The following is an 18,060-nucleotide window of genomic DNA, read 5'->3' as shown; positions in this document are numbered from 1 at the left end:
AACACTATGAAAAAAAACTTGTATTTTAATCATTAACATTCACAGGCTGGCAGTTGATTTTGTTATGTTAGGTCAAAGAGACCGGTGTAAAAATAAGATGCTTCGTAATGCAGTTCAAAAAACTGAGGCTACTTCTTAAATTAATTCAGTCAGAAATTCCCGATTTGTACATTCCGACAAGCGCGGGCACTCAGTCAGGCGTCAGGTGGAATGGAATCCGTGAGGATCATGGGAGACCCGAGCTGGAGCTCCTGTTGCAGTGATTCCAGGTCGGCCGGAGTCATTCGGTGAACTTCGCTCCAATCGGATAAGAGCGAGGCCGAGAGCGGGGCCGAGTCGTAACTGTTGAGGGCAAACAAAAAGTTGCCGTCATCCTGCATGCGCAAAATCTAAATGACACAACTCTCACAATATGAATTTACAAGTGCACAATAACCTGAACAGGTGAAAATGGAGTTCAATGGGATATTTTCAGAGCCAAGTGGCATTTTTCAGTCAAGTCTGACAATTTACCCAAAAGCCCCAAATCCCAAACGTTTGTTTGGTAAGTAGCATTCAACAAGGACTCACCTGTCTCGGTCGCAGTGTTGCAGCTCTGTGAGCGACTGCGTGAGAAGATCGTCCAGGTCGAAGCCCACGCCATAGCCCGCCCCGCTGCCTTTGGGGGTGACGGAGAACACTGGGGGCAACACGTCCTCAACCTGAGACGGAAGAACACAAAATTGAACCCACCTTTGTCATCCCGAGCTGCCCCCCGCCCACACACCTCAATGACGGCTTCTAGGTCGGACTTAAATCAATTGGCCACAGCAGTCACCCAAAGAAACCCCCGGACTTTGACGCACCTGAGACTTGGAGAGCTGGAGTGTTACTGTGTGGATGTCGGGGGCGATGGAGGGGCCCTGCTCTCCCGTATCTGTGAACCCCAAACTGGGATGAACCCGCGAGGGGAGTCCTAAGGCCTCGCAGAGGGAGTTTGGGGCCTGCGGCCCTAATCTGCCCCCACCGGCGGAACACAGCTTCTCCACGGGCCCGGCCTTAGCGGCCGAGGGCGTGACGTGATGGTTGAGGTGATCGTGGCCGCTGATTTCACCGTTGGCTTCGCTGGTGCTTAGTGTGGTCGGGCCTTGGGTTAAAAAAGTCTCCAGTGGGAGCAGCTGCGTCCGAGAGTCGGCCAAAGCTTGACTTTGTGTCGGGAGAAAGTTCTGCTGTGGCGGTGTCTTGTGCGATTTTGCATGTTGTGATGGCCTGGTCTCTAATTGCTGTCCGCTCCAATTATCGAAGCAGTTGAACCCGCTCGGGCCGCCGCTCTCGTCGTGAGCTTTGAGCGTGTTGTTCTTCACAAAAGTTCCAGAGACGGCCATCAGGTCCACGCAGCCGCTTACGGCAAGGACAATATCTGCCGGTTTCTTCTGACTCATGGAAAAGAGCAACTGCTGGTTTTTGCCGGGAGGCTGGAGCAAACCGGACGGACTGGCTCGGACTTGAGAGATTAGCTGCCCGTGAGATGGAAACTTTGTTTCCTTTTCAGGTGTGTTATTGGCTGACCCTTGAGTGTTGTCACCCGTAGCGGCGTTCACATTAAAGTCTCGAGTCCTCCCTCCCTCGCTGTTAGACGTGTGGGATTTGTCATTGCGGCTGTCCATCATCTTTGTCCAGCGCTGCAAGAGGCTCTTGTCGTTGTCACTCAGCAGGACCCCGCCCAGCGAGTCCCCGCGCCTTCCCTCTCGCTTCTCCTTCTCCTTCAGTTTCTTCTCCCTCTCTCTGGCTCGTTCCTGCCTCTTCCTCCTCTTCTCCTCACGCTCTCGCTGGCGCTCCTGAGCGGTGACGGGGCGTCGCGACTCTGGCGTGGAAACGGCCGACGATGTTCCTCCTCCTCCGGTGGCCGCCTCTGTCCCCAGTGCAGCGACAACTCCATCTGCAATAGAAATCATAGAAATGAAATTATGACCAAGAACGTTTGTCGCCTGCTACATTTTCTAAATCAAATTAAATCCAGCCCACATTAAAAGTAATGAATGTTGAACGAATATTTGTTTCAAAATAACCATAGTTGAATGTTACAAGAGAATCATTTTGGAGCCACAATTAAACAACAAACACACAAACGTACCGCCCCTGGCTTTATTTCGGAATAAAGCTGCTTTCAGAGCTGCTTTGGTGTCTTCTGATATGGCCCCATCTTTCCTGGGCCCCTCGGAGGCACCGTGGGGCGGCTTCTGGTTTGTTGCCAGGGACTGCGAGAGGCTGTGGGACAGCGACTGCGCTTGGGCAGCTGACAGCGAAAGGGAAGGCACAGTACTGGCTAAAGGTGTCGTGGAGGACGAAGGCTGGCTCTGGCTGGGCGGAGGCCGCCTTTCCTGCCCTTCATTGCCCCGCATTGGTTCAGCATCGTGACCGGACACGGGTGTGGTTAGATCGATGGTCTCTGGCTGGCCGCTGTCCGAGTTGGCGCTGGGCATGTCCACGTCGACCGGGCCGCTTTCGCTTTTTGTCAGGCGAGGCAAATTGACGGCATCCTTGCCACACGTGTCCATTTGATTCGTGAACGTCCGGTTCACCTCGGCTGGCCCTCGTTGCCACGTTGACTCGGTCTCTCTCATTTGTGAGGTTTTCTGGTTGTGTTCGCCGGGAACCTGCGTGGACTCGCTCAGACTGGTCGAGGAAACCCGAGCGACACGCTGGGTGCTTTGCGTCGCGGCTCCTCTGTCGCCGCCGTTCGCCTTCACCAAGGGCCTGAACTGAAGCCTCTGACGCGAGCCCTGCTTGTTCCGATGAAAGTCCTGGATCTCCATGAGAATTTCCTCTTTGATCTGCTCCTTGCTCATGGGAAGCTTGTCAAATTCAAAGTCAAACGCCGGCACGCAGATGGGCTCGTCGTCGGGATCGTGGTACTTGGCCAGGTACGCATGTTCCAGTGCTTGAGTCACACTGATTCGCTCACGTGGGTCAAATCGGAGCATGGACGCGAGCAGGTCCAAAGCCCCCGGCTCAGCTTGGGGGTACAGTTTGGCTAAGGGCACTGCCGATTGGGACGGAAGACTCTCAACATAGGAGCGCACCCTTTCGGCTCTAATAGCACCAATTAGTCCCTTGGGAGGGGTGCCCAGTACGGACAAGATGAGCTGGAGCTGGTGGACGTAGTGCTTGCCGGGAAAAAGCTGCTTTCGCCCCAACATTTCGGCAAAGATGCAGCCCACGGACCACATGTCGATGGCCAACGTGTAGTGATTCAGGGACAGGAGCAGCTCGGGAGCTCGGTACCATCGGGTCGCCACGTATTCAGTCATGAAGGAGTGTGATTCCTCGGGGTGGGAGCTCAGACCCCTGGCCATGCCAAAGTCGCCGATTTTTAGCTCGCAGTTCTCATTCACCAGCAAGTTGGAGGGCTTGAGGTCGCGGTGGATGACGTTGGCGGAGTGCACGTACTTAAGACCGCGGAGAAGCTGGTACAGGAAGTAGCGCGTGTGCTCCGGCGTGAGCGCTTGGGCCGAGTGGATGATCTGGTGCAAGTCACTCTCCATGAGGTCCAGCACCACATAACTGCAAAGGGAGGAAGAAGAGAAAGTGAACCGGAGCCAGTTGATACAATGCCAGCTTTTTTTTTGGTTTTGTTTTTGTTATTTAGCTCACGGCATTACAGACTATGGGAACATGTTTTGATTGCAGGCGCATACATTTTATTTGAACCTTTATTACAAGCAGTATGACAGGTAAGGAAAGTTTTGAAAACTGCTATTTTATATCATTAAGAGTAAGCATTTGATTTTTTACATCTGTATTGAAGTACGTTTCAGTCTTTTTTGTTTGTTTTTTTTAGGTAAAGGAGTTCAGTCTCTGCTAATAATTGTAACAAGAACAAAGGAATGGGCCTTCCCAAATGTTAGCATTTTACATCACGTCGAGTAATATTTGTACTTTTCCTTTGTACTTGTGCCATCTCTACTAATTTTCAACCTTTTGTGTCATTGCATTTTCATGCATTTGCGTCCAAATAACAGCACGTACACAGACTTGAAGGCCGAGTGAGGAAGGTTAGGCTGCAGGATGTCTTTGATGGCGATGATGTTGTCATGTTTGAAGTGCTTGAGAATTTTCAGTTCCCTCAAGGTGCGCTTGGCGTTTGTCACCACTTCAAAGGCATTGGAGATCTTCTTTATCGCCACCTGTTGGCCTGAGTTACATCAAGCATATGAAAGCGTGAGTACAGTCTTGCACATCTTCTCCGAAAAGCATAAATGACAATGAGCTTGTGGTGAATGAAGTTGAGCTCTCGCTGATTTTTAATGAGTGGATTTTTAGAGCATACAGGTAAGTGTGAATTTAGAGTTGCGCGCATTCAGTCTAGTACTTCAGGCTGCAACATACTGGATGTAGATGCGCTGTAACGGGAGGCAGAGGTGGTCCCCTACTAACTTGTAGTAACAGTCATAGTTCCCAGAGAGAATATATTATTCGAGATTAACTTTGTACGCTATGGTTTAGTTGAACATTGGAATGTTTGTGGATACAAAGATTAATTCCTTTGCTTGATGTGCCAGTTTTACAGTAATTTGCCACTGGGAGTGACAAACGGCTTGAAGCAAGCAGGTTTCTCCTCATTTGTGGAACTGTGCGAGTCAAAGTGTAAATGCAGACAAGACTCAAGGAAAACTTAAAAAGTGAGTGGTTATAAGTTGAAATGTGTTTTAACACATGTATGGTCTTTACCACCTTGACCAAAACACATCACGGGTGGGTCTGGAACCCATCAACTGCAATAAATGGGGCATTTGCTGTGCAGAAAAAATAGGTTGATTTCATGTCAAATAAGCCGCACCATTATCTCGTCTCCTGGCAGATGACACGACGCCATAGGCACCGGTGCCGATGGTTTCAATGACATCGTACTCCTCGCCCACATCAAACTTCACATCCAGTGAGTGCTTTTTAAGCAAAGCCAAGTTTTTGGCAGTTGTGCTGGTGTTCGTACTGCCGCTCATCGATCTAACCGCGTGCAGGTTCTCATCGCCTTTTCCCGCCGTCATGCTTGCAGGCGTCACGGCCGCAGGTTGACACTTTTGACCATCCCCATGCTCTTCAGATGACATCTCTCTGTGGAAATGGGAGGGATGCATTGTGAGCAAAGGTAAAATACAAATTAGTTGCATCGTTTTGGATGACTTAATTGTTGCTGTGGGCAGAAATTCCTTCTTGCACACCATGTGGATTTGTGAGTAAATTCGGACTAGATCATCATTATTTCAGGATGTATACTTTGTGACATTTTGGTTTGGGTGGTTTGTGGTTAGATGTTTCCAAATGTAAAATATGTACCTCCGGGCCCTCCTTGGCTCATTCAATAACAAGCTAAGCAACCTTGATCATTCAAACGACCGATAGACCCTGCTGATGAAATAATCGGGTATTCGTTGACAGTAGTGAGGGAGACACCTTGACATACGACGCACTCTCTGAACTGAAATTCCCATACAAGCAAGTGAAGTACAATTGCAATGCTGAGCAACAAGAAAAAGACTGCATCGTACCGCGTCGTTCTACACTACAGTATCTCCCCATCTCTCATGGCAGGGGCGTAGCCTTGTCAACGACAAATAATGTAAGTCGATGTCATTTTTGACGTAACATAACCAACCGTGCGGGTATGTTTCAGCGTCACGTGACGGTCGTTCACCTTGCGAACTCACCAAAACGTCCGTTAATTGAGTCTTTTCAACGCCTAGGTAGCATGTCAGCGTCTTGTTTTTGTCTGGCGTTTCCTTGTCTTTGTCTTCTTCGACAGTATCCTTTCACGGCGGGCGCCAGCCACCAACTTGCACGAACGCCCTCTGTCGGACAAAAATACACTCGCGAGCTTGAGGCGTTCGCTTTCGCATCGTTTTGCTACACGGGCGAGTTTACGGCGGAAGCGACAACATTCCAGCCTGATTTGGAGTCTCTTCTTTGTTACTGCAGCAAATGGCCGAAAAGGTTGAGGAGTTATTTTTCGAAGCATCGCATCAAGTCGGAGGCAGAATTTGTGCGTGTCCGGGAGGTCCCTGAACGGAAAAAAATACTGCACGTGGCATTGTGATTGGCCTGTGACGAGCCAATCAAATGGTATGTGATGACAGTTAGTCTGTCCAATAGGAATATAGAAGGCGGGATAGTCACTCTGTTAAACTAGGTTGTCTTTTGCTCTATTTTTAATTTACAATTTAATGATCAACCATGAGACTATAACTTTATGATGTATTTATTTCACAGTTGAGTTGGAACACACTGACACTTAATGCATTCATTTGGATAGCTATTTTGACACCAAGTAGTGAACGCTGCACACAACACTGCTTATTGGAGTGATCATTAGAAATTCTGAAAATTCATGACTTTTGCTTGGACATATTTTCTAATTCGAACTCGCTAAATCAATATAATGACGCCACTGTTGTCCCCTGGTCTGGTCCACAAGCTGGCGAAGGAGGGGCTGAGAAACCCCGAGCCAATCAACAAGCGAAAAGGCGGGGCTACAACCCCACGAGCCAATTAACAAGCGAAATGCGTTGACGCTTTCGTCCCGGCCCGAGACAGCCGCTCATCGTCGTTTTGTTCCTCTCTGGGTGAAAGTTTGGACGTGGTTTATTTGCGTGGATACAGACATGGCAGCGGCAGAAGGCATGCCCAAGTGGGAGAGGACAGTGCGCGTGTTTTTGTGCGTCTTCGGTTTGATTTTGTCAGTTTACGCGCTTCACGTGGAATTGTCCCGCGAGCACGACCCAGACTACAGAGCGATGTGCGACTTGGGAGAGTCTGTCAGCTGCTCCAAAGTTTTCACATCCAGGTGTTGTTCGTTGTTTTTATTGTACTTTCCCACACATTAAAAGACGAAGCCCACGGGCCACGGTGATGTCGTGTTGGAGGTTTAACTCGGTTGGTCCTCGTGGCCGGAATCCGCCCACCCATCTTTTTCTGCCACGTTTTACAGCTCGTGGACGACTTCTCGCCAAAATTCAAATCATGCGTGCTTATCTCGGATCACCCCCACTGAAATTCCATCATTAGCGTCTGCAAGATTTTGAGGAGGCAATCATGTCGTGTGTGTGTGTGTGTGTGTGTGTGTGTGTGTGTGTGTGTGTGTGTGTGTGTGTGTGTGTGTGTCATTTTTGCATTTGGTGACAGAGCGTTGGAGTCGTTGACCCCAAATTGTGAAATGCCACTTCGCTTCCTGAGAATGTTTGACCGATGTCAAACATTTTTTCAGTAGACGGTATTTTGCATCCAGTATTTATATGTACAGTTTTCCTTTTATCTTTTTGCAGATGGGGACGTGGTTTTGGCTTGGTCCAGTTCTTTGTTGCCCAAGATAGCCCTCTGAACCAGCCCAACAGTGTTCTTGGAATTCTATTTTACACGCTGCAGCTAGGCCTGGGTTAGTTTGCCTTCTCCTAATGACAGTTTGCAAATACCGTGTGCGGTTGTAAGCAGCAGCAGCAGCAGCAACAACAAAAAGCGAAAGTCGGAATGTTGGTCTGCATTCCACCCGAATTCACTGCACAATAGTTTGGATGCAAGAGAATCTGATACCCAACAATTTTTTTGGGGGGTGTGGGTATTTTATTTTTTTTTTTGTCATTGGCTTTGTGCTGCAGCTGTGAAAGGGACAAACAAATGTATCACCACGGTAGAAGCTTTCTCCCTAAAATACAAATTTTGTTCTAGGGGGGCTGGGGGGAATAGGACTCTACTTCTGTTATAATACAACTTTTTGTCTTAAAAAAGGTCCAACTTTATTCATCTAGTGATGTCAGATTTTGGTGATGATGCATCACAATCATATCCGAGCTTTTAATTGGCTCAAATCTAAGGTAGGGAGGAGTCTTTGCTTTCTTTTTGTTTTATTGCAGTGCTGGAATGGACTTAATTTTGAAATATATGACAACATTTATGTGAGACACAAACACACAAAAAATTGCTCTCACTTAGTTGTGTGTCTGTTTTTCTCGCAGGTCTAACCCTGTCCAAAAAGGCCGCTCTGTTCTTGGTGTTGTCCTCCTGGGTGTCGGTGGCCGGCTCGCTCTACCTCGCCTCCATTCTGGCTTTTGTCCTGGGAGATTTTTGCATGGTCTGCGTGTCAACATACATCGTCAACTTTGCCTTGCTCTACACCAACCTCAAGCGAAGGAGCGCCATCGAAGGGAAGAAGGAGAAGGCAGGATAATAATCATTCCAAAAAAACAAGTGTTTCATTCTACACCCCCTCCCCTTCTCTCCCTCCCTCCTGGCCAGAAGCAGCAACATTGGTGTGACTGCTTTGTTTACCCCCGTTGAGACTTTTTTTTTTTTTTTAAACAAAAAACAGGATTCATCTCACTTTTTTTGGTATTCAGTCAGCTGTTTTTAACTTAATTGTTGCCTGTCCTCGTACAATTGATAATATAGTGGTGAATAATAAAGTTGACAGATGTTACTGTGATTTGTGAGAAGACTCAAAACTAATCTTAAACAAAACTAATTTTATAAGTCACAGCAGATGAAAGGTAATGAAACTTTAGCTAAAACCTGTTTTTTGTCTTGTGGAGTCTAACGAGGAAGCTGATGCAAACACACGCACGCACACACTTTTTTCCCCCCTCTCTATATTTTGTGCCACTTTCGTAAAGGCCCCACAAGATGGCGACAAATCCCTAAAGGTTGTTTTGGGATGAAGGCTGTCTTGTACGGTTATTTGTATGCAAGTAGACTTTAGCAACAAACTTTTACGTCTGTCGGGGAGATCAGGGTTATTTATGAGAGCGTTATATAAAATTTGGGTGATTTGATTTTTTAAAATTGAGAATGAAAAACATTTCCATCTTCAAAACATAGCGGGAATTGATCCAACCCATGGCCCTGAAAGCAAAAAATAAGATGACGAATCATGATTTATTTAGTTATTATTTGAGCAGTGTTTACGCCCAGACTGATTTCACACAATGTATCGAATGTGTGATCCGATTGTTCGAGAAACCCTCTTTAAGGGCAACACTATACATGCACTGTACGTTGTGTCGACTCTAAAGCCAAGTCAAGTACAAGATGTGCCACGCACGCTGAAATGAAAGCACTTGCAATAATGGGGGGACTTTGCAAAGATTTTTCAACTGAATGCACCCAGACAACTTTGTGTGTGAGTTTCTGCTGCACCCACTGACCGTGTTGTACAAATCCTTGAAGCCTTCATGCCTTTCATCGTTCTGTTTATATTCAACGCATGACCAAATATGAAGTTAATGGTCATCCCCCCCAAAAAATGGTGCCTTAAATGACCTCCCATTCTGATCCTCAAAATGCAAGTGGGGAAACCTTTTCTTACATGGAGACCATTTCAGTTATTCCTCAAAGGGCCATCCTGAATGTATGAGGGAAAAAAAAAAACGATGCGATCCAATAAATACAAAATGAATATGTTGTAGGTGATGAGCTTTTGTGTGTACAATGTATCCGATGCTCTCCTGGCTCCAAAGCTTCCCCGCCACTGAGTGAAAAAGAATGCATTCTTTTAAGCACACCTTGACTTGGCTGAAAAGGAACTTGGAGAGGTCTGTCTGCATTTTCCTCCCAGCTTTAATAGTGTTTACACCAAACCGGTTGCTTCCTCACACCCTATTTGCACATCAACATAGTTGTTTTCACAGTGCCTAACCGAGGAGAAGGCGGCTGAAAAAGAAAAGGTCAAATGTAAAGTGAAAATGTGATTACTGCGTGCTTGTAAAACTCATTCAAGATGTAGCAAAATGTATTTGAGACTCTTTTGTGACAAATGGATATGCAAAACATTTTGACTTGTCTTTAGAGTGCCTCGTCGTGGCATGGAAAGGCCCCGCAGAGAAAGTTGGAAGAGTGTGCAGACGGGAGACCATTTAACTTGACGGCCAGTGTGTGAGCAGCAGGGCTTCATGCTGGAGGGGCCAACTTTAGAGTGCCTCGTGGGTCGCCCCTGAATGTACGCCCATCATGGAGAGAAGGCGGAATAGCGAGGGGAAGCAAGAAGAAGTCTGATGTGGCATGTCAGTAGCAGGTAGTCAGTCAATCACTGCACTTTTCAAAGGGCCTGTAGGATTGCCTCGTTCTGGGCAGAAAAGTCACTTTTGAAAAATGTTGTTTGTCAACTGTCTGAGATGTCAAGTATTTGCAGTATTCACTTCATAGGAAGCGGTGATTGTAAGGCAAGTGATGATAATTGTGGGGGGTGGTTGTGCATGTGGGAGGAGCTCGCCTCCTAATAGGTGACGGGGCCCACTCGAGCTTAATTACAGCGAACCATGCAAGATTTGTGCATTTTTCACAATGGGTTGGAAGCAACAGCTCAACATATTGGCTCTGCTCGGCTTTTTCACGGCAAGTAAGTCGCCCTGAAATTCTGAACTTGTGTGTACTGTTCTGCTTCGAAATATTCAAAAGTCACCCAAAATATGGTCGATTTGATGATCGGGTGACGGAGTACTTTGAAGTAGACGAAGCAAGCCGAGGTTGCGTGTCGTGTAATTTATGCGCGAGTGCTGATTCTACTCATACACTATAATTTAATCCAACATTTTGCGATAGATTTTTTTTCTAGTACTGTATGATGAATTTTATTAATTCATTTTTGGTGAAAATAAGTATACGTTATTTTCACTCTAGTTTCATTTCTGTATGAGAGACCGCACACCAATTTATAGAGGCCATTAGTTTAATATTGGCAAAGATGACGTTTTTTCCATCGTCAAAGTCTAGATTTTTTTGGTAGGGGTGATCTGCCGATAAAATTTTCAGAAAAGGAAGTCACTCATAGGAGTGCGTGTTGAGCTATTTCATGTCAACCGACCTGTTTGGGACAAGGAATGAATTTTGTGTTTGTGTTTTCCCAGCGTCTCATGCTCAGCCGGATGGTAAGCTCTCAGTGTAAATACAAAGATTTGTCTGAGCCCGTTCAACATTCTCTTCATGGATTCATTGTAACCTGTTTTTCCCAGTGTGTGGCAGCCCACCACTGAACACCAAGCTTGTCGGTGGCGGAGATGCCCAGGAAGGAAGTTGGCCCTGGCAGGCTAGTCTGCAGAATTTTGGCAGCCATGTTTGTGGTGGTTCCCTCATCAACAAGGAATGGGTTTTGTCTGCTGCCCACTGTTTCTACGGGTAGCTCGCACGAACATCCGAGACGTTTCTTCTGTTTCCACCGTCTAACCTTGGGCAATTTTACTCTGCAGCACAAGTGCCTACGGATGGTCGGTTTCTCTCGGTCGTCAGAACCTGCAAGGAAACAACTCAAACGAAGTGACCAAGACTGTCGCCACCATCATTTTGCATCCAGGCTTCAACATTTTCACCCTGGACAATGACATCGCTCTGCTCAGATTCTCCTCGCCAGTCACCTTCTCGGACTACGTCAGACCTGTGTGCCTGGCTGCCAACAGCAGCGTGTTCAACAACGCTACTCGCAGCTGGGTCACTGGTTGGGGCACAGTCCAGGACGGAGGTGAGGCGCTGAACCTTCGATCAAATTTGGAATCAAATGTATTCCTGCACTGCCATTGTCTTGTTTAGTGCCTGTCCCGTTCCCTGGAACATTACGAGAAGTGGAAGTCCCAGTTCTGGGAAACAGACAATGTAGCTGCCTAATCGGAGTGGATCTGGTCACAGACAATATCATCTGCGCTGGTTTTCCAGAGGGAGGCAAAGACGCTTGTCAGGTCGGCTGCTGCTGCTTTCCCGCTTAAAGATGGCAATGACTCGATGACAGACAATTTCTCGCGGCATCCTCAGGGCGACGCGGGAGGTCCGATGGTGAGCGAGCAGGATTCCATCTGGATCCAGTCTGGAATCGTCAGATTTGGATTTGGCTGTGCTCGGCCCAACAACCCAGGGGTTTATACCAGAGTGTCCCGCTACCAGTCGTGGATCTACTCTCACATGGGCTCCGATAAGCCGGGCTTTGTGCAGTTCAACTCCAGCGGGCTGGATGCGGACAGTAACTACACTTGCCCTGGTGCGCCTCCTGCCACTCCTGAAGGACCGGATGCAGCCGAAGATCTCGTGCCCACCCTGACAAGTGCCGAATGTGCGTCACGATCACCATCCCACTGGCAAACTAGAGTAGGAGCTTCAAGCAAACCTTACAACACTTAAAACGTGTTTCCGACTAGTCTTGCACCGCACGCAGCTCTGCCCGCGCCAACACATTGTCACATCCAGAATACATCTATTCTCAGCTTCTTGAAATATGGTACCACTGTCGTTCCAATCTCAAGGTTAGGCTAGCAACAAGTGGTGCAGGAAAATAACAAAAAATAAAAAAAAAATTGCGTGTTTTCAGACACACTTTTGATGCGGCTGGCGTTGTAAAGCAATGAGAAAAGTCAGACATTTTCTTGGTGATGGACCAGTCCTCCCGGATTATAATGAAGTGCCGTGTTTACAGTGTGTGGAATACCGTCACAGAGGAACAAGATAGTTGGGGGCGATGTTGTTGCAGCCGGAAGTTGGCCTTGGCAAGCTAGTCTGCAGACGTTTGGTAGCCATGTTTGTGGTGGTACTCTCATCAACAGTGAGTGGGTGCTGTCCGCTGCCCATTGCTTCACCGGGTGGGTCACCCCAACATCAAAACATACCAATTGCCTCGAATTTGCCCATATAACCTCTGGCATTCTCTCTACAGCATAAGTACCACTGGGTGGTCCGTTTCTCTCGGCCGTAGGAACCTGGAGGGCATTGAACCAAACGAAGTGGCCCTGCCTGTTGCTGAAATCATTCCGCATCCTTTATTTGACAATCAAATTTTCGACAATGACATTGCTCTGCTCAGACTCTCGTCTGCAGTCGAGTTCAACGCCTACGTCAGACCTGTGTGTCTGGCGGCCAACACCAGCGTGTTTAACAACGGTACTGAGAGCTGGGTCACCGGTTGGGGATCAGTCCAGCAGGGAGGTGAGGTATTTCTTAGGTCGTAGCGGAAAGCAAAAACTCGCAATGATGTTTGTTGAATATACCTTTTCTACTTTTGCTGTCTGTTTTAGTGCCTCTCCCCTCCCCTAAAACGCTACGAGAAGTGCAAGTCCCAGTTCTGGGAAACAGACAGTGTAACTGCCTAAACGGAGAAGGTGTAGTCACGGACAATATGCTCTGTGCTGGTTTTCTAGAAGGAGGAAAAGATACTTGTCAGGTAGACCACTTCTCATTTTCTCTTTAGTTTTTCAATGTGAAACGACGTTGTGACAGATGAGTCCTCACCACCACGCCCTCAGGGAGACTCAGGAGGTCCAATGATGAGTGAGCAGGACGGCATCTGGATCCAGTCCGGAATCGTGAGTTTTGGATTTGGCTGTGCTCGGCAGAACAACCCAGGGATTTACACCAGAGTGTCCCGCTACCAGCCGTGGATCGCCTCTCACATCGGCTCCGATAAGCCCGGCTTTGTGCACTTTGACTCCAGAGGGCCGGACGCTGACAGCAACTACTCTTGTCCTCTACCACCTCCTGAGGATCTGTCCAGTGCTGAATGTGCGTTCCACTGTAACCACAACAACGTGACAAGCACACATGAATTTTATGTTTATGAAGCATGCAGCATTTCAGTATTTACGGAGCAAGACCCTTTCGGCACGGTGCCACTGTGCTTCCTCCACCAATGGCCCATTTCCGAAAGATGGCCAATGTTGTTATGACGATTTCTCAAATGTAATGTACAGAGCTCAACTACTCTTCTAGTTGGAAGCAGCTATTCTGTCGTCAAAAAGACGTTTGTGTTTGTCCAAAGTGTGGCATTACCTGTGTACTGTTTCTCAACAATGTGGAACTGCATTCTTGTATTCTCATGAGTTATCGTTTGGCAGTGTGCGGCAGCCCACCGCTCAGCACAAAGATTGTCGGTGGCGAAGATGCTCAAGAGGGAAGTTGGCCCTGGCAGGCCAGTGTGCAGATTTTTGCGACTCATGTTTGTGGCGGTTCACTCATTAACAGAGAGTGGGTGATGTCTGCCGCCCACTGCTTCTCCAGGTGGGTCATCCTAATGTGAATGCATACGCATTTCTTCTGCTTAGGCCAGCTAACCTTTGACACTCTCTCTGTAGCACAAGTACCTTCGGCTGGTCGGTTTCTCTCGGTCGTCAGAACCTGCTAGCAAGCAACCCAAACGAAGTGACCAAGACTGTCGCCACCATCGTTTTGCATCCAGGCTTCAACATTTTCACCTTGGACAATGACATCGCTCTGCTCAGACTCTCCTCGCCAGTCACGTTCTCAGACTACATCAGACCCGTGTGTCTGGCTGCCAACGGCAGTGTAATCAACAATGGCACTCACAGCTGGGTCACTGGTTGGGGAACCATCCAGAGCGGAGGTGAGTCTCTGAACCTGCGGTGAAATTCCATTTTCTTTCATAAAAGATTGGAGCAAAATGAGGGTAGAACTGATACGCTGCCAATGTCTTGTTCAGTGCTTCTTCCCTTCCCTGCAACGCTACAAGAAGTCAACGTCCCAGTCGTAGGAAACAGACAGTGTAACTGCTTAAATGGAGTGGGTTTGATCACAGACAATATGATCTGCGCTGGTTTTCCAGAAGGAGGGAAAGACGCTTGTCAGGTAGGCCGCTGCTGCCGCTTTCCTGCCGAAAGACGGCAATGACGCGATGACAGACGATTCCTCTCGATATCCTCAGGGGGACTCGGGAGGTCCCATGGTGAGTCAGCATGATGACGTCTGGATCCAGTCTGGAATCGTGAGTTTTGGCTTTGGCTGTGCGCGGCCAAACAATCCAGGCGTTTATGTGCGAGTGTCGCGCTACCAGTCGTGGATCAACGCCCACATCGGCCCAGATAAGCCGGGCTTTATGCACATCGACTCCAGCGGAATGGACGCTGATAGCGACTACACTTGTCCTGGTCTACCGCCTCCTGTTACTGAAGGTCCCGCTACAATCACAGATGCCGTGCCCAGCATATCAATTGTTGGGTGTGGCATCCCGCTCCCGAAGACAAAGATTGTCAGGGGTGGAGCTGCTCAAGAAGGAAGTTGGCCCTGGCAGGCGAGTCTGCAGAATTTTGGTACCCATGTTTGCGGTGGTTCCCTCATAAACAGAGAGTGGGTACTGTCTGCTGCCCAGTGCTTCTCCAGGTGCATCACCAGAACATTGAAAACATCTCCATGTCTTCTACTTTCACCATTTAACACCCATTGGAATTCTCTCCGTAGCACAAGTGTCCTCGGATGGTCGGCTTCTCTTGGTCTGCAGAACCTGAAGGGAAACAATTCAAACAAAGTGTCCAGAAATGTGCACACCATCATTTTACATCCTGGCTTCGACATCTTCAGCTTGGACAATGACATCGCTCTGCTCAGACTCTCCTCGCCAGTCACCTTCTCAGACTACATCAGACCCGTGTGCCTGGCTGCCAACAGCAGCGTGTTCAACAATGGTACTCGCAGCTGGGTCACTGGTTGGGGAACCGTTCAGCGCAGAGGTGAGGCACTATCCTAGTAAGACAACAGACTTTCTCAACTCTTATTGTAATATAGCGCACTCATTTCTGAAACGTACCTGATACACTGACATTGTATTATTTAGTGTCCCCCTCCTTCCGTGGAACACTGCAAGAAGTGCAAGTCCCAGTTCTGGGAAATAGGCAATGTAACTGCCTGAACGGAGTTGGTTTAGTCACGGACAATATGATCTGTGCCGGTTTTCTAGAAGGAGGGAAAGACACCTGTCTGGTAGAGTACTTTTTCATTTTTTTTCCCCCCGCTTGGTGATCAAGTGTTGAGATCAGTTTTGACAGCCATTTCTTCTTCCTGTTCCCAGGGCGACTCAGGGGGTCCGATGGTGAGCCAGCAGGATGGCATCTGGATCCAGTCTGGAATCATCAGTTTTGGATTTGGCTGTGCTCGGCCCAACAACCCAGGGGTTCATACCAGAGTGTCGCGCTATCAGTCGTGGATCAACTCTCACTTGGGCTCCGATAAGCCGGGCTTTGTGCAGTTCAACTTCAGTGGGATGGACGCTGACAGCAACTACACTTGTCCCGGTCTGACTCGTCCTGTTACTGAAGAACCGTATAGCACTTTCACAACAGCTGCAGCCGTCACCGAAGATACGGTGTCCGTCATGTCAAGTGCTGAATGTGCGTCTCAATCCCCACTGCATCACGCATGTAGACAGGAATGTGACATTTTCGGAACATTTCACATAGAAATGGACTTGGGTTCTCATGCGGTCGTGTGTTTTGCAGTGTGCGGCAACCAAACGGTGAACTCAAAGATAGTCGGAGGTCTAAATGCTTCTGAAGGGATTTGGCCCTGGCAGGCCAGCGTGCAAATTTTTGCTGCTCATGTTTGTGGCGGTTCACTCATTAACAGAGAGTGGGTGATGTCTGCCGCCCACTGCTTCTCCAGGTGGGTCATCCAAATGTGAATGCAGACGCATTTCTTCTGCTTTGGCCAGCTAACCTTTTGACACTCTCTCTGCAGCGCAAGTACATTCGGATGGTCGGTTTCTCTCGGTCGTCAGAACCTGCAAGGAAACGACTCAAACGAAGTGACCAAGACTGTCGCCACCATCGTTTTGCATCCAGGCTTCAACATTTTCACCCTGGACAATGACATCGCTCTGCTCAGACTCTCCTCGCCAGTCACGTTCTCAGACTACATCAGACCCGTGTGCCTGGCTGCCACCAGCAGCGTGTTCAACAATGGTACTCGCAGCTGGGTCACTGGTTGGGGCACAGTCCAGGGCGGAGGTGAGGCACCTGAGATCAAATTTGGAATCAAGTGTATCCCTGATGCACTGCCATTGTCTTGTTTAGTGCCTATTCCTTTCCCTGGAGCGTTACGAGAAGTGGAAGTCCCGGTTCTGGGAAACAGACAGTGTAGCTGCCTAATCGGAGTGGATTTGGTCACCGACAATATCATCTGCGCTGGTTTTCCAGATGGAAAGAAAGACACGTGTCTGGTAGACTGCTTATCCTTTCCTATTTGTTTGTTCAAAATATTTTTTTTGACAGACATTTCTCTCAGGGAGACTCGGGAGGCCCGATGGTGAGCAAGCAGGATGGCATCTGGATCCAGTCTGGAATCATCAGAGTTGGATCTGGCTGCGCTGGGCCAAATGACCCAGGGGTTTTTGCGAGAGTGTCCCGCTACCAGTCGTGGATCGGCTCTCACGTGGGCTCCGATAAGCCGGGCTTTGTGCACTTCGACTCCAGTGGGCCGGACGCTGACAGCAACTACTCTTGTCCTCGACCACCTCCTGTTGTCGTGCCCAGTGCTGAATGTGCGTTCCGTAGCAACAGCATACATTGCAATCTAGGTTAACATGACAAGAACACATAAGTTTTATTTTCTTGATATGGCACCCAAAGTGCCAAGAGTAAGAATTGAACCCTGCCCCGTGGTACAACTGGGAATGGTAAATCAATCCTGGTCTCATTCCCACTGTAGGACACACAGCGTTTCAGTCTGACGGAGCAAGACCCGTTAGGGATGGACCCACTGTGCTTCCTCCGCCAATGGCCCGTTTCCGAAAGATGGCCAATGTTGTTCTGTTGTTAAAAAGATATTTGAGTTTGTCGTCGGTGTGACATGACTTGTGTCCGGTTGAAAATTTTCTGTGTCTGATTCTCATGAGTTATCGTTTGGCAGTGTGTGGCAGCCCAGCGCTCAGCACAAAGAAGATTGTCGGTGGCGAAGATGCCCAAGAGGGAAGTTGGCCCTGGCAGGCTAGCCTGCAGGCTTTTGGTCACCATGTTTGTGGCGGTTCACTCATTAACAGAGAGTGGGTGATGTCTGCCGCCCACTGCTTCTCCAGGTGGGTCATCCTAATGTGAATGCATACGCATTTCTTCTGCTTTGGCCAGCTAACCTTTGGCATTCTGGCTGTAGCACAAGTACCTTTGGATGGGAAGTTTCCCTTGGTCGTCAGAACCTGCTAGCAAGCAACCCAAACGAAGTGACCAAGACTGTCGCCACCATCGTTTTGCATCCAGGCTTCAACATTTTCACCTTGGACAATGACATCGCTCTGCTCAGACTCTCCTCGCCAGTCACGTTCTCAGACTACATCAGACCCGTGTG

General features: G+C 48.4%; 3 protein-coding genes across 3 annotated transcripts in view; 2 read left to right on the top strand and 1 right to left on the bottom strand.

The window, feature by feature from the left end:
- Positions 1 to 4: 4 nt before the first annotated feature.
- On the bottom strand, positions 5 to 6,044 carry mapk7 (mitogen-activated protein kinase 7). The gene is made up of 7 exons (XM_019883464.1): positions 5,688 to 6,044; positions 4,820 to 5,094; positions 4,009 to 4,174; positions 2,114 to 3,543; positions 846 to 1,918; positions 571 to 701; positions 5 to 342 (listed from the first exon to the last, which is right to left on the bottom strand). Exons 2-7 carry the CDS (start codon positions 5,088 to 5,090, stop codon positions 195 to 197), a joined length of 3,219 nt encoding a protein of 1,072 aa, XP_019739023.1. The 5' UTR covers positions 5,091 to 5,094; positions 5,688 to 6,044; the 3' UTR covers positions 5 to 194.
- A 497-nt stretch (positions 6,045 to 6,541) lies between these two features.
- vkorc1 (vitamin K epoxide reductase complex, subunit 1) lies at positions 6,542 to 8,452 on the top strand. The gene is made up of 3 exons (XM_019883573.1): positions 6,542 to 6,820; positions 7,299 to 7,408; positions 7,986 to 8,452. The coding sequence occupies exons 1-3, from the start codon at positions 6,639 to 6,641 to the stop codon at positions 8,195 to 8,197; spliced, it is 504 nt and encodes a 167-aa protein (XP_019739132.1). The 5' UTR covers positions 6,542 to 6,638; the 3' UTR covers positions 8,198 to 8,452.
- Positions 8,453 to 9,906: 1,454 nt separating this feature from the next.
- LOC109523882 (uncharacterized) overlaps positions 9,907 to 18,060 on the top strand; it is an 11,117-nt gene continuing 2,963 nt past the window's right edge. Inside the window, exons 1-23 of the mRNA XM_019883322.1 lie at positions 9,907 to 10,360; positions 10,869 to 10,889; positions 10,974 to 11,136; positions 11,208 to 11,476; positions 11,545 to 11,690; positions 11,764 to 12,058; positions 12,419 to 12,581; positions 12,656 to 12,924; positions 13,014 to 13,159; positions 13,242 to 13,497; positions 13,830 to 13,992; positions 14,067 to 14,335; positions 14,432 to 14,577; positions 14,654 to 15,108; positions 15,187 to 15,455; positions 15,560 to 15,705; positions 15,794 to 16,112; positions 16,221 to 16,383; positions 16,459 to 16,727; positions 16,794 to 16,939; positions 17,005 to 17,260; positions 17,629 to 17,794; positions 17,869 to 18,055. Of these exons, the coding sequence (XP_019738881.1) occupies positions 10,306 to 10,360; positions 10,869 to 10,889; positions 10,974 to 11,136; positions 11,208 to 11,476; positions 11,545 to 11,690; positions 11,764 to 12,058; positions 12,419 to 12,581; positions 12,656 to 12,924; positions 13,014 to 13,159; positions 13,242 to 13,497; positions 13,830 to 13,992; positions 14,067 to 14,335; positions 14,432 to 14,577; positions 14,654 to 15,108; positions 15,187 to 15,455; positions 15,560 to 15,705; positions 15,794 to 16,112; positions 16,221 to 16,383; positions 16,459 to 16,727; positions 16,794 to 16,939; positions 17,005 to 17,260; positions 17,629 to 17,794; positions 17,869 to 18,055 (4,737 nt within the window). The 5' untranslated portion in view covers positions 9,907 to 10,305. The remainder of the gene's footprint in view (positions 10,361 to 10,868; positions 10,890 to 10,973; positions 11,137 to 11,207; positions 11,477 to 11,544; positions 11,691 to 11,763; positions 12,059 to 12,418; positions 12,582 to 12,655; positions 12,925 to 13,013; positions 13,160 to 13,241; positions 13,498 to 13,829; positions 13,993 to 14,066; positions 14,336 to 14,431; positions 14,578 to 14,653; positions 15,109 to 15,186; positions 15,456 to 15,559; positions 15,706 to 15,793; positions 16,113 to 16,220; positions 16,384 to 16,458; positions 16,728 to 16,793; positions 16,940 to 17,004; positions 17,261 to 17,628; positions 17,795 to 17,868; positions 18,056 to 18,060) is intronic.

The sequence above is a fragment of the Hippocampus comes genome, unplaced genomic scaffold (genome assembly GCF_001891065.2).
Source record: "Hippocampus comes isolate QL1 unplaced genomic scaffold, H_comes_QL1_v1.1 scaffold367, whole genome shotgun sequence".
Taxonomy (NCBI): Eukaryota; Metazoa; Chordata; class Actinopteri; order Syngnathiformes; family Syngnathidae; genus Hippocampus; species Hippocampus comes.
Note: the sequence above shows the minus strand (reverse complement) of the source record. Positions and strands in the feature narration are given on the sequence as shown.

Coding starts and splice junctions, on each gene's coding strand:
- mapk7 (XM_019883464.1), bottom strand. CDS start 5,090: ATGTCATCTGAAGAGCATGGGGATGGTCAAAAGTGTCAACCTGCGGCC. Junction 4,175..4,819: donor TGCCAGGAGACGAGATAATG/GTGCGGCTTATT, acceptor GATGTAACTCAG/GCCAACAGGTGGCGATAAAG. Junction 1,919..2,113: donor CCGAAATAAAGCCAGGGGCG/GTACGTTTGTGT, acceptor TTTCTATTGCAG/ATGGAGTTGTCGCTGCACTG.
- vkorc1 (XM_019883573.1), top strand. CDS start 6,639: ATGGCAGCGGCAGAAGGCATGCCCAAGTGGGAGAGGACAGTGCGCGTG. Junction 6,821..7,298: donor TCCAAAGTTTTCACATCCAG/GTGTTGTTCGTT, acceptor ATCTTTTTGCAG/ATGGGGACGTGGTTTTGGCT. Junction 7,409..7,985: donor CACGCTGCAGCTAGGCCTGG/GTTAGTTTGCCT, acceptor TTTTTCTCGCAG/GTCTAACCCTGTCCAAAAAG.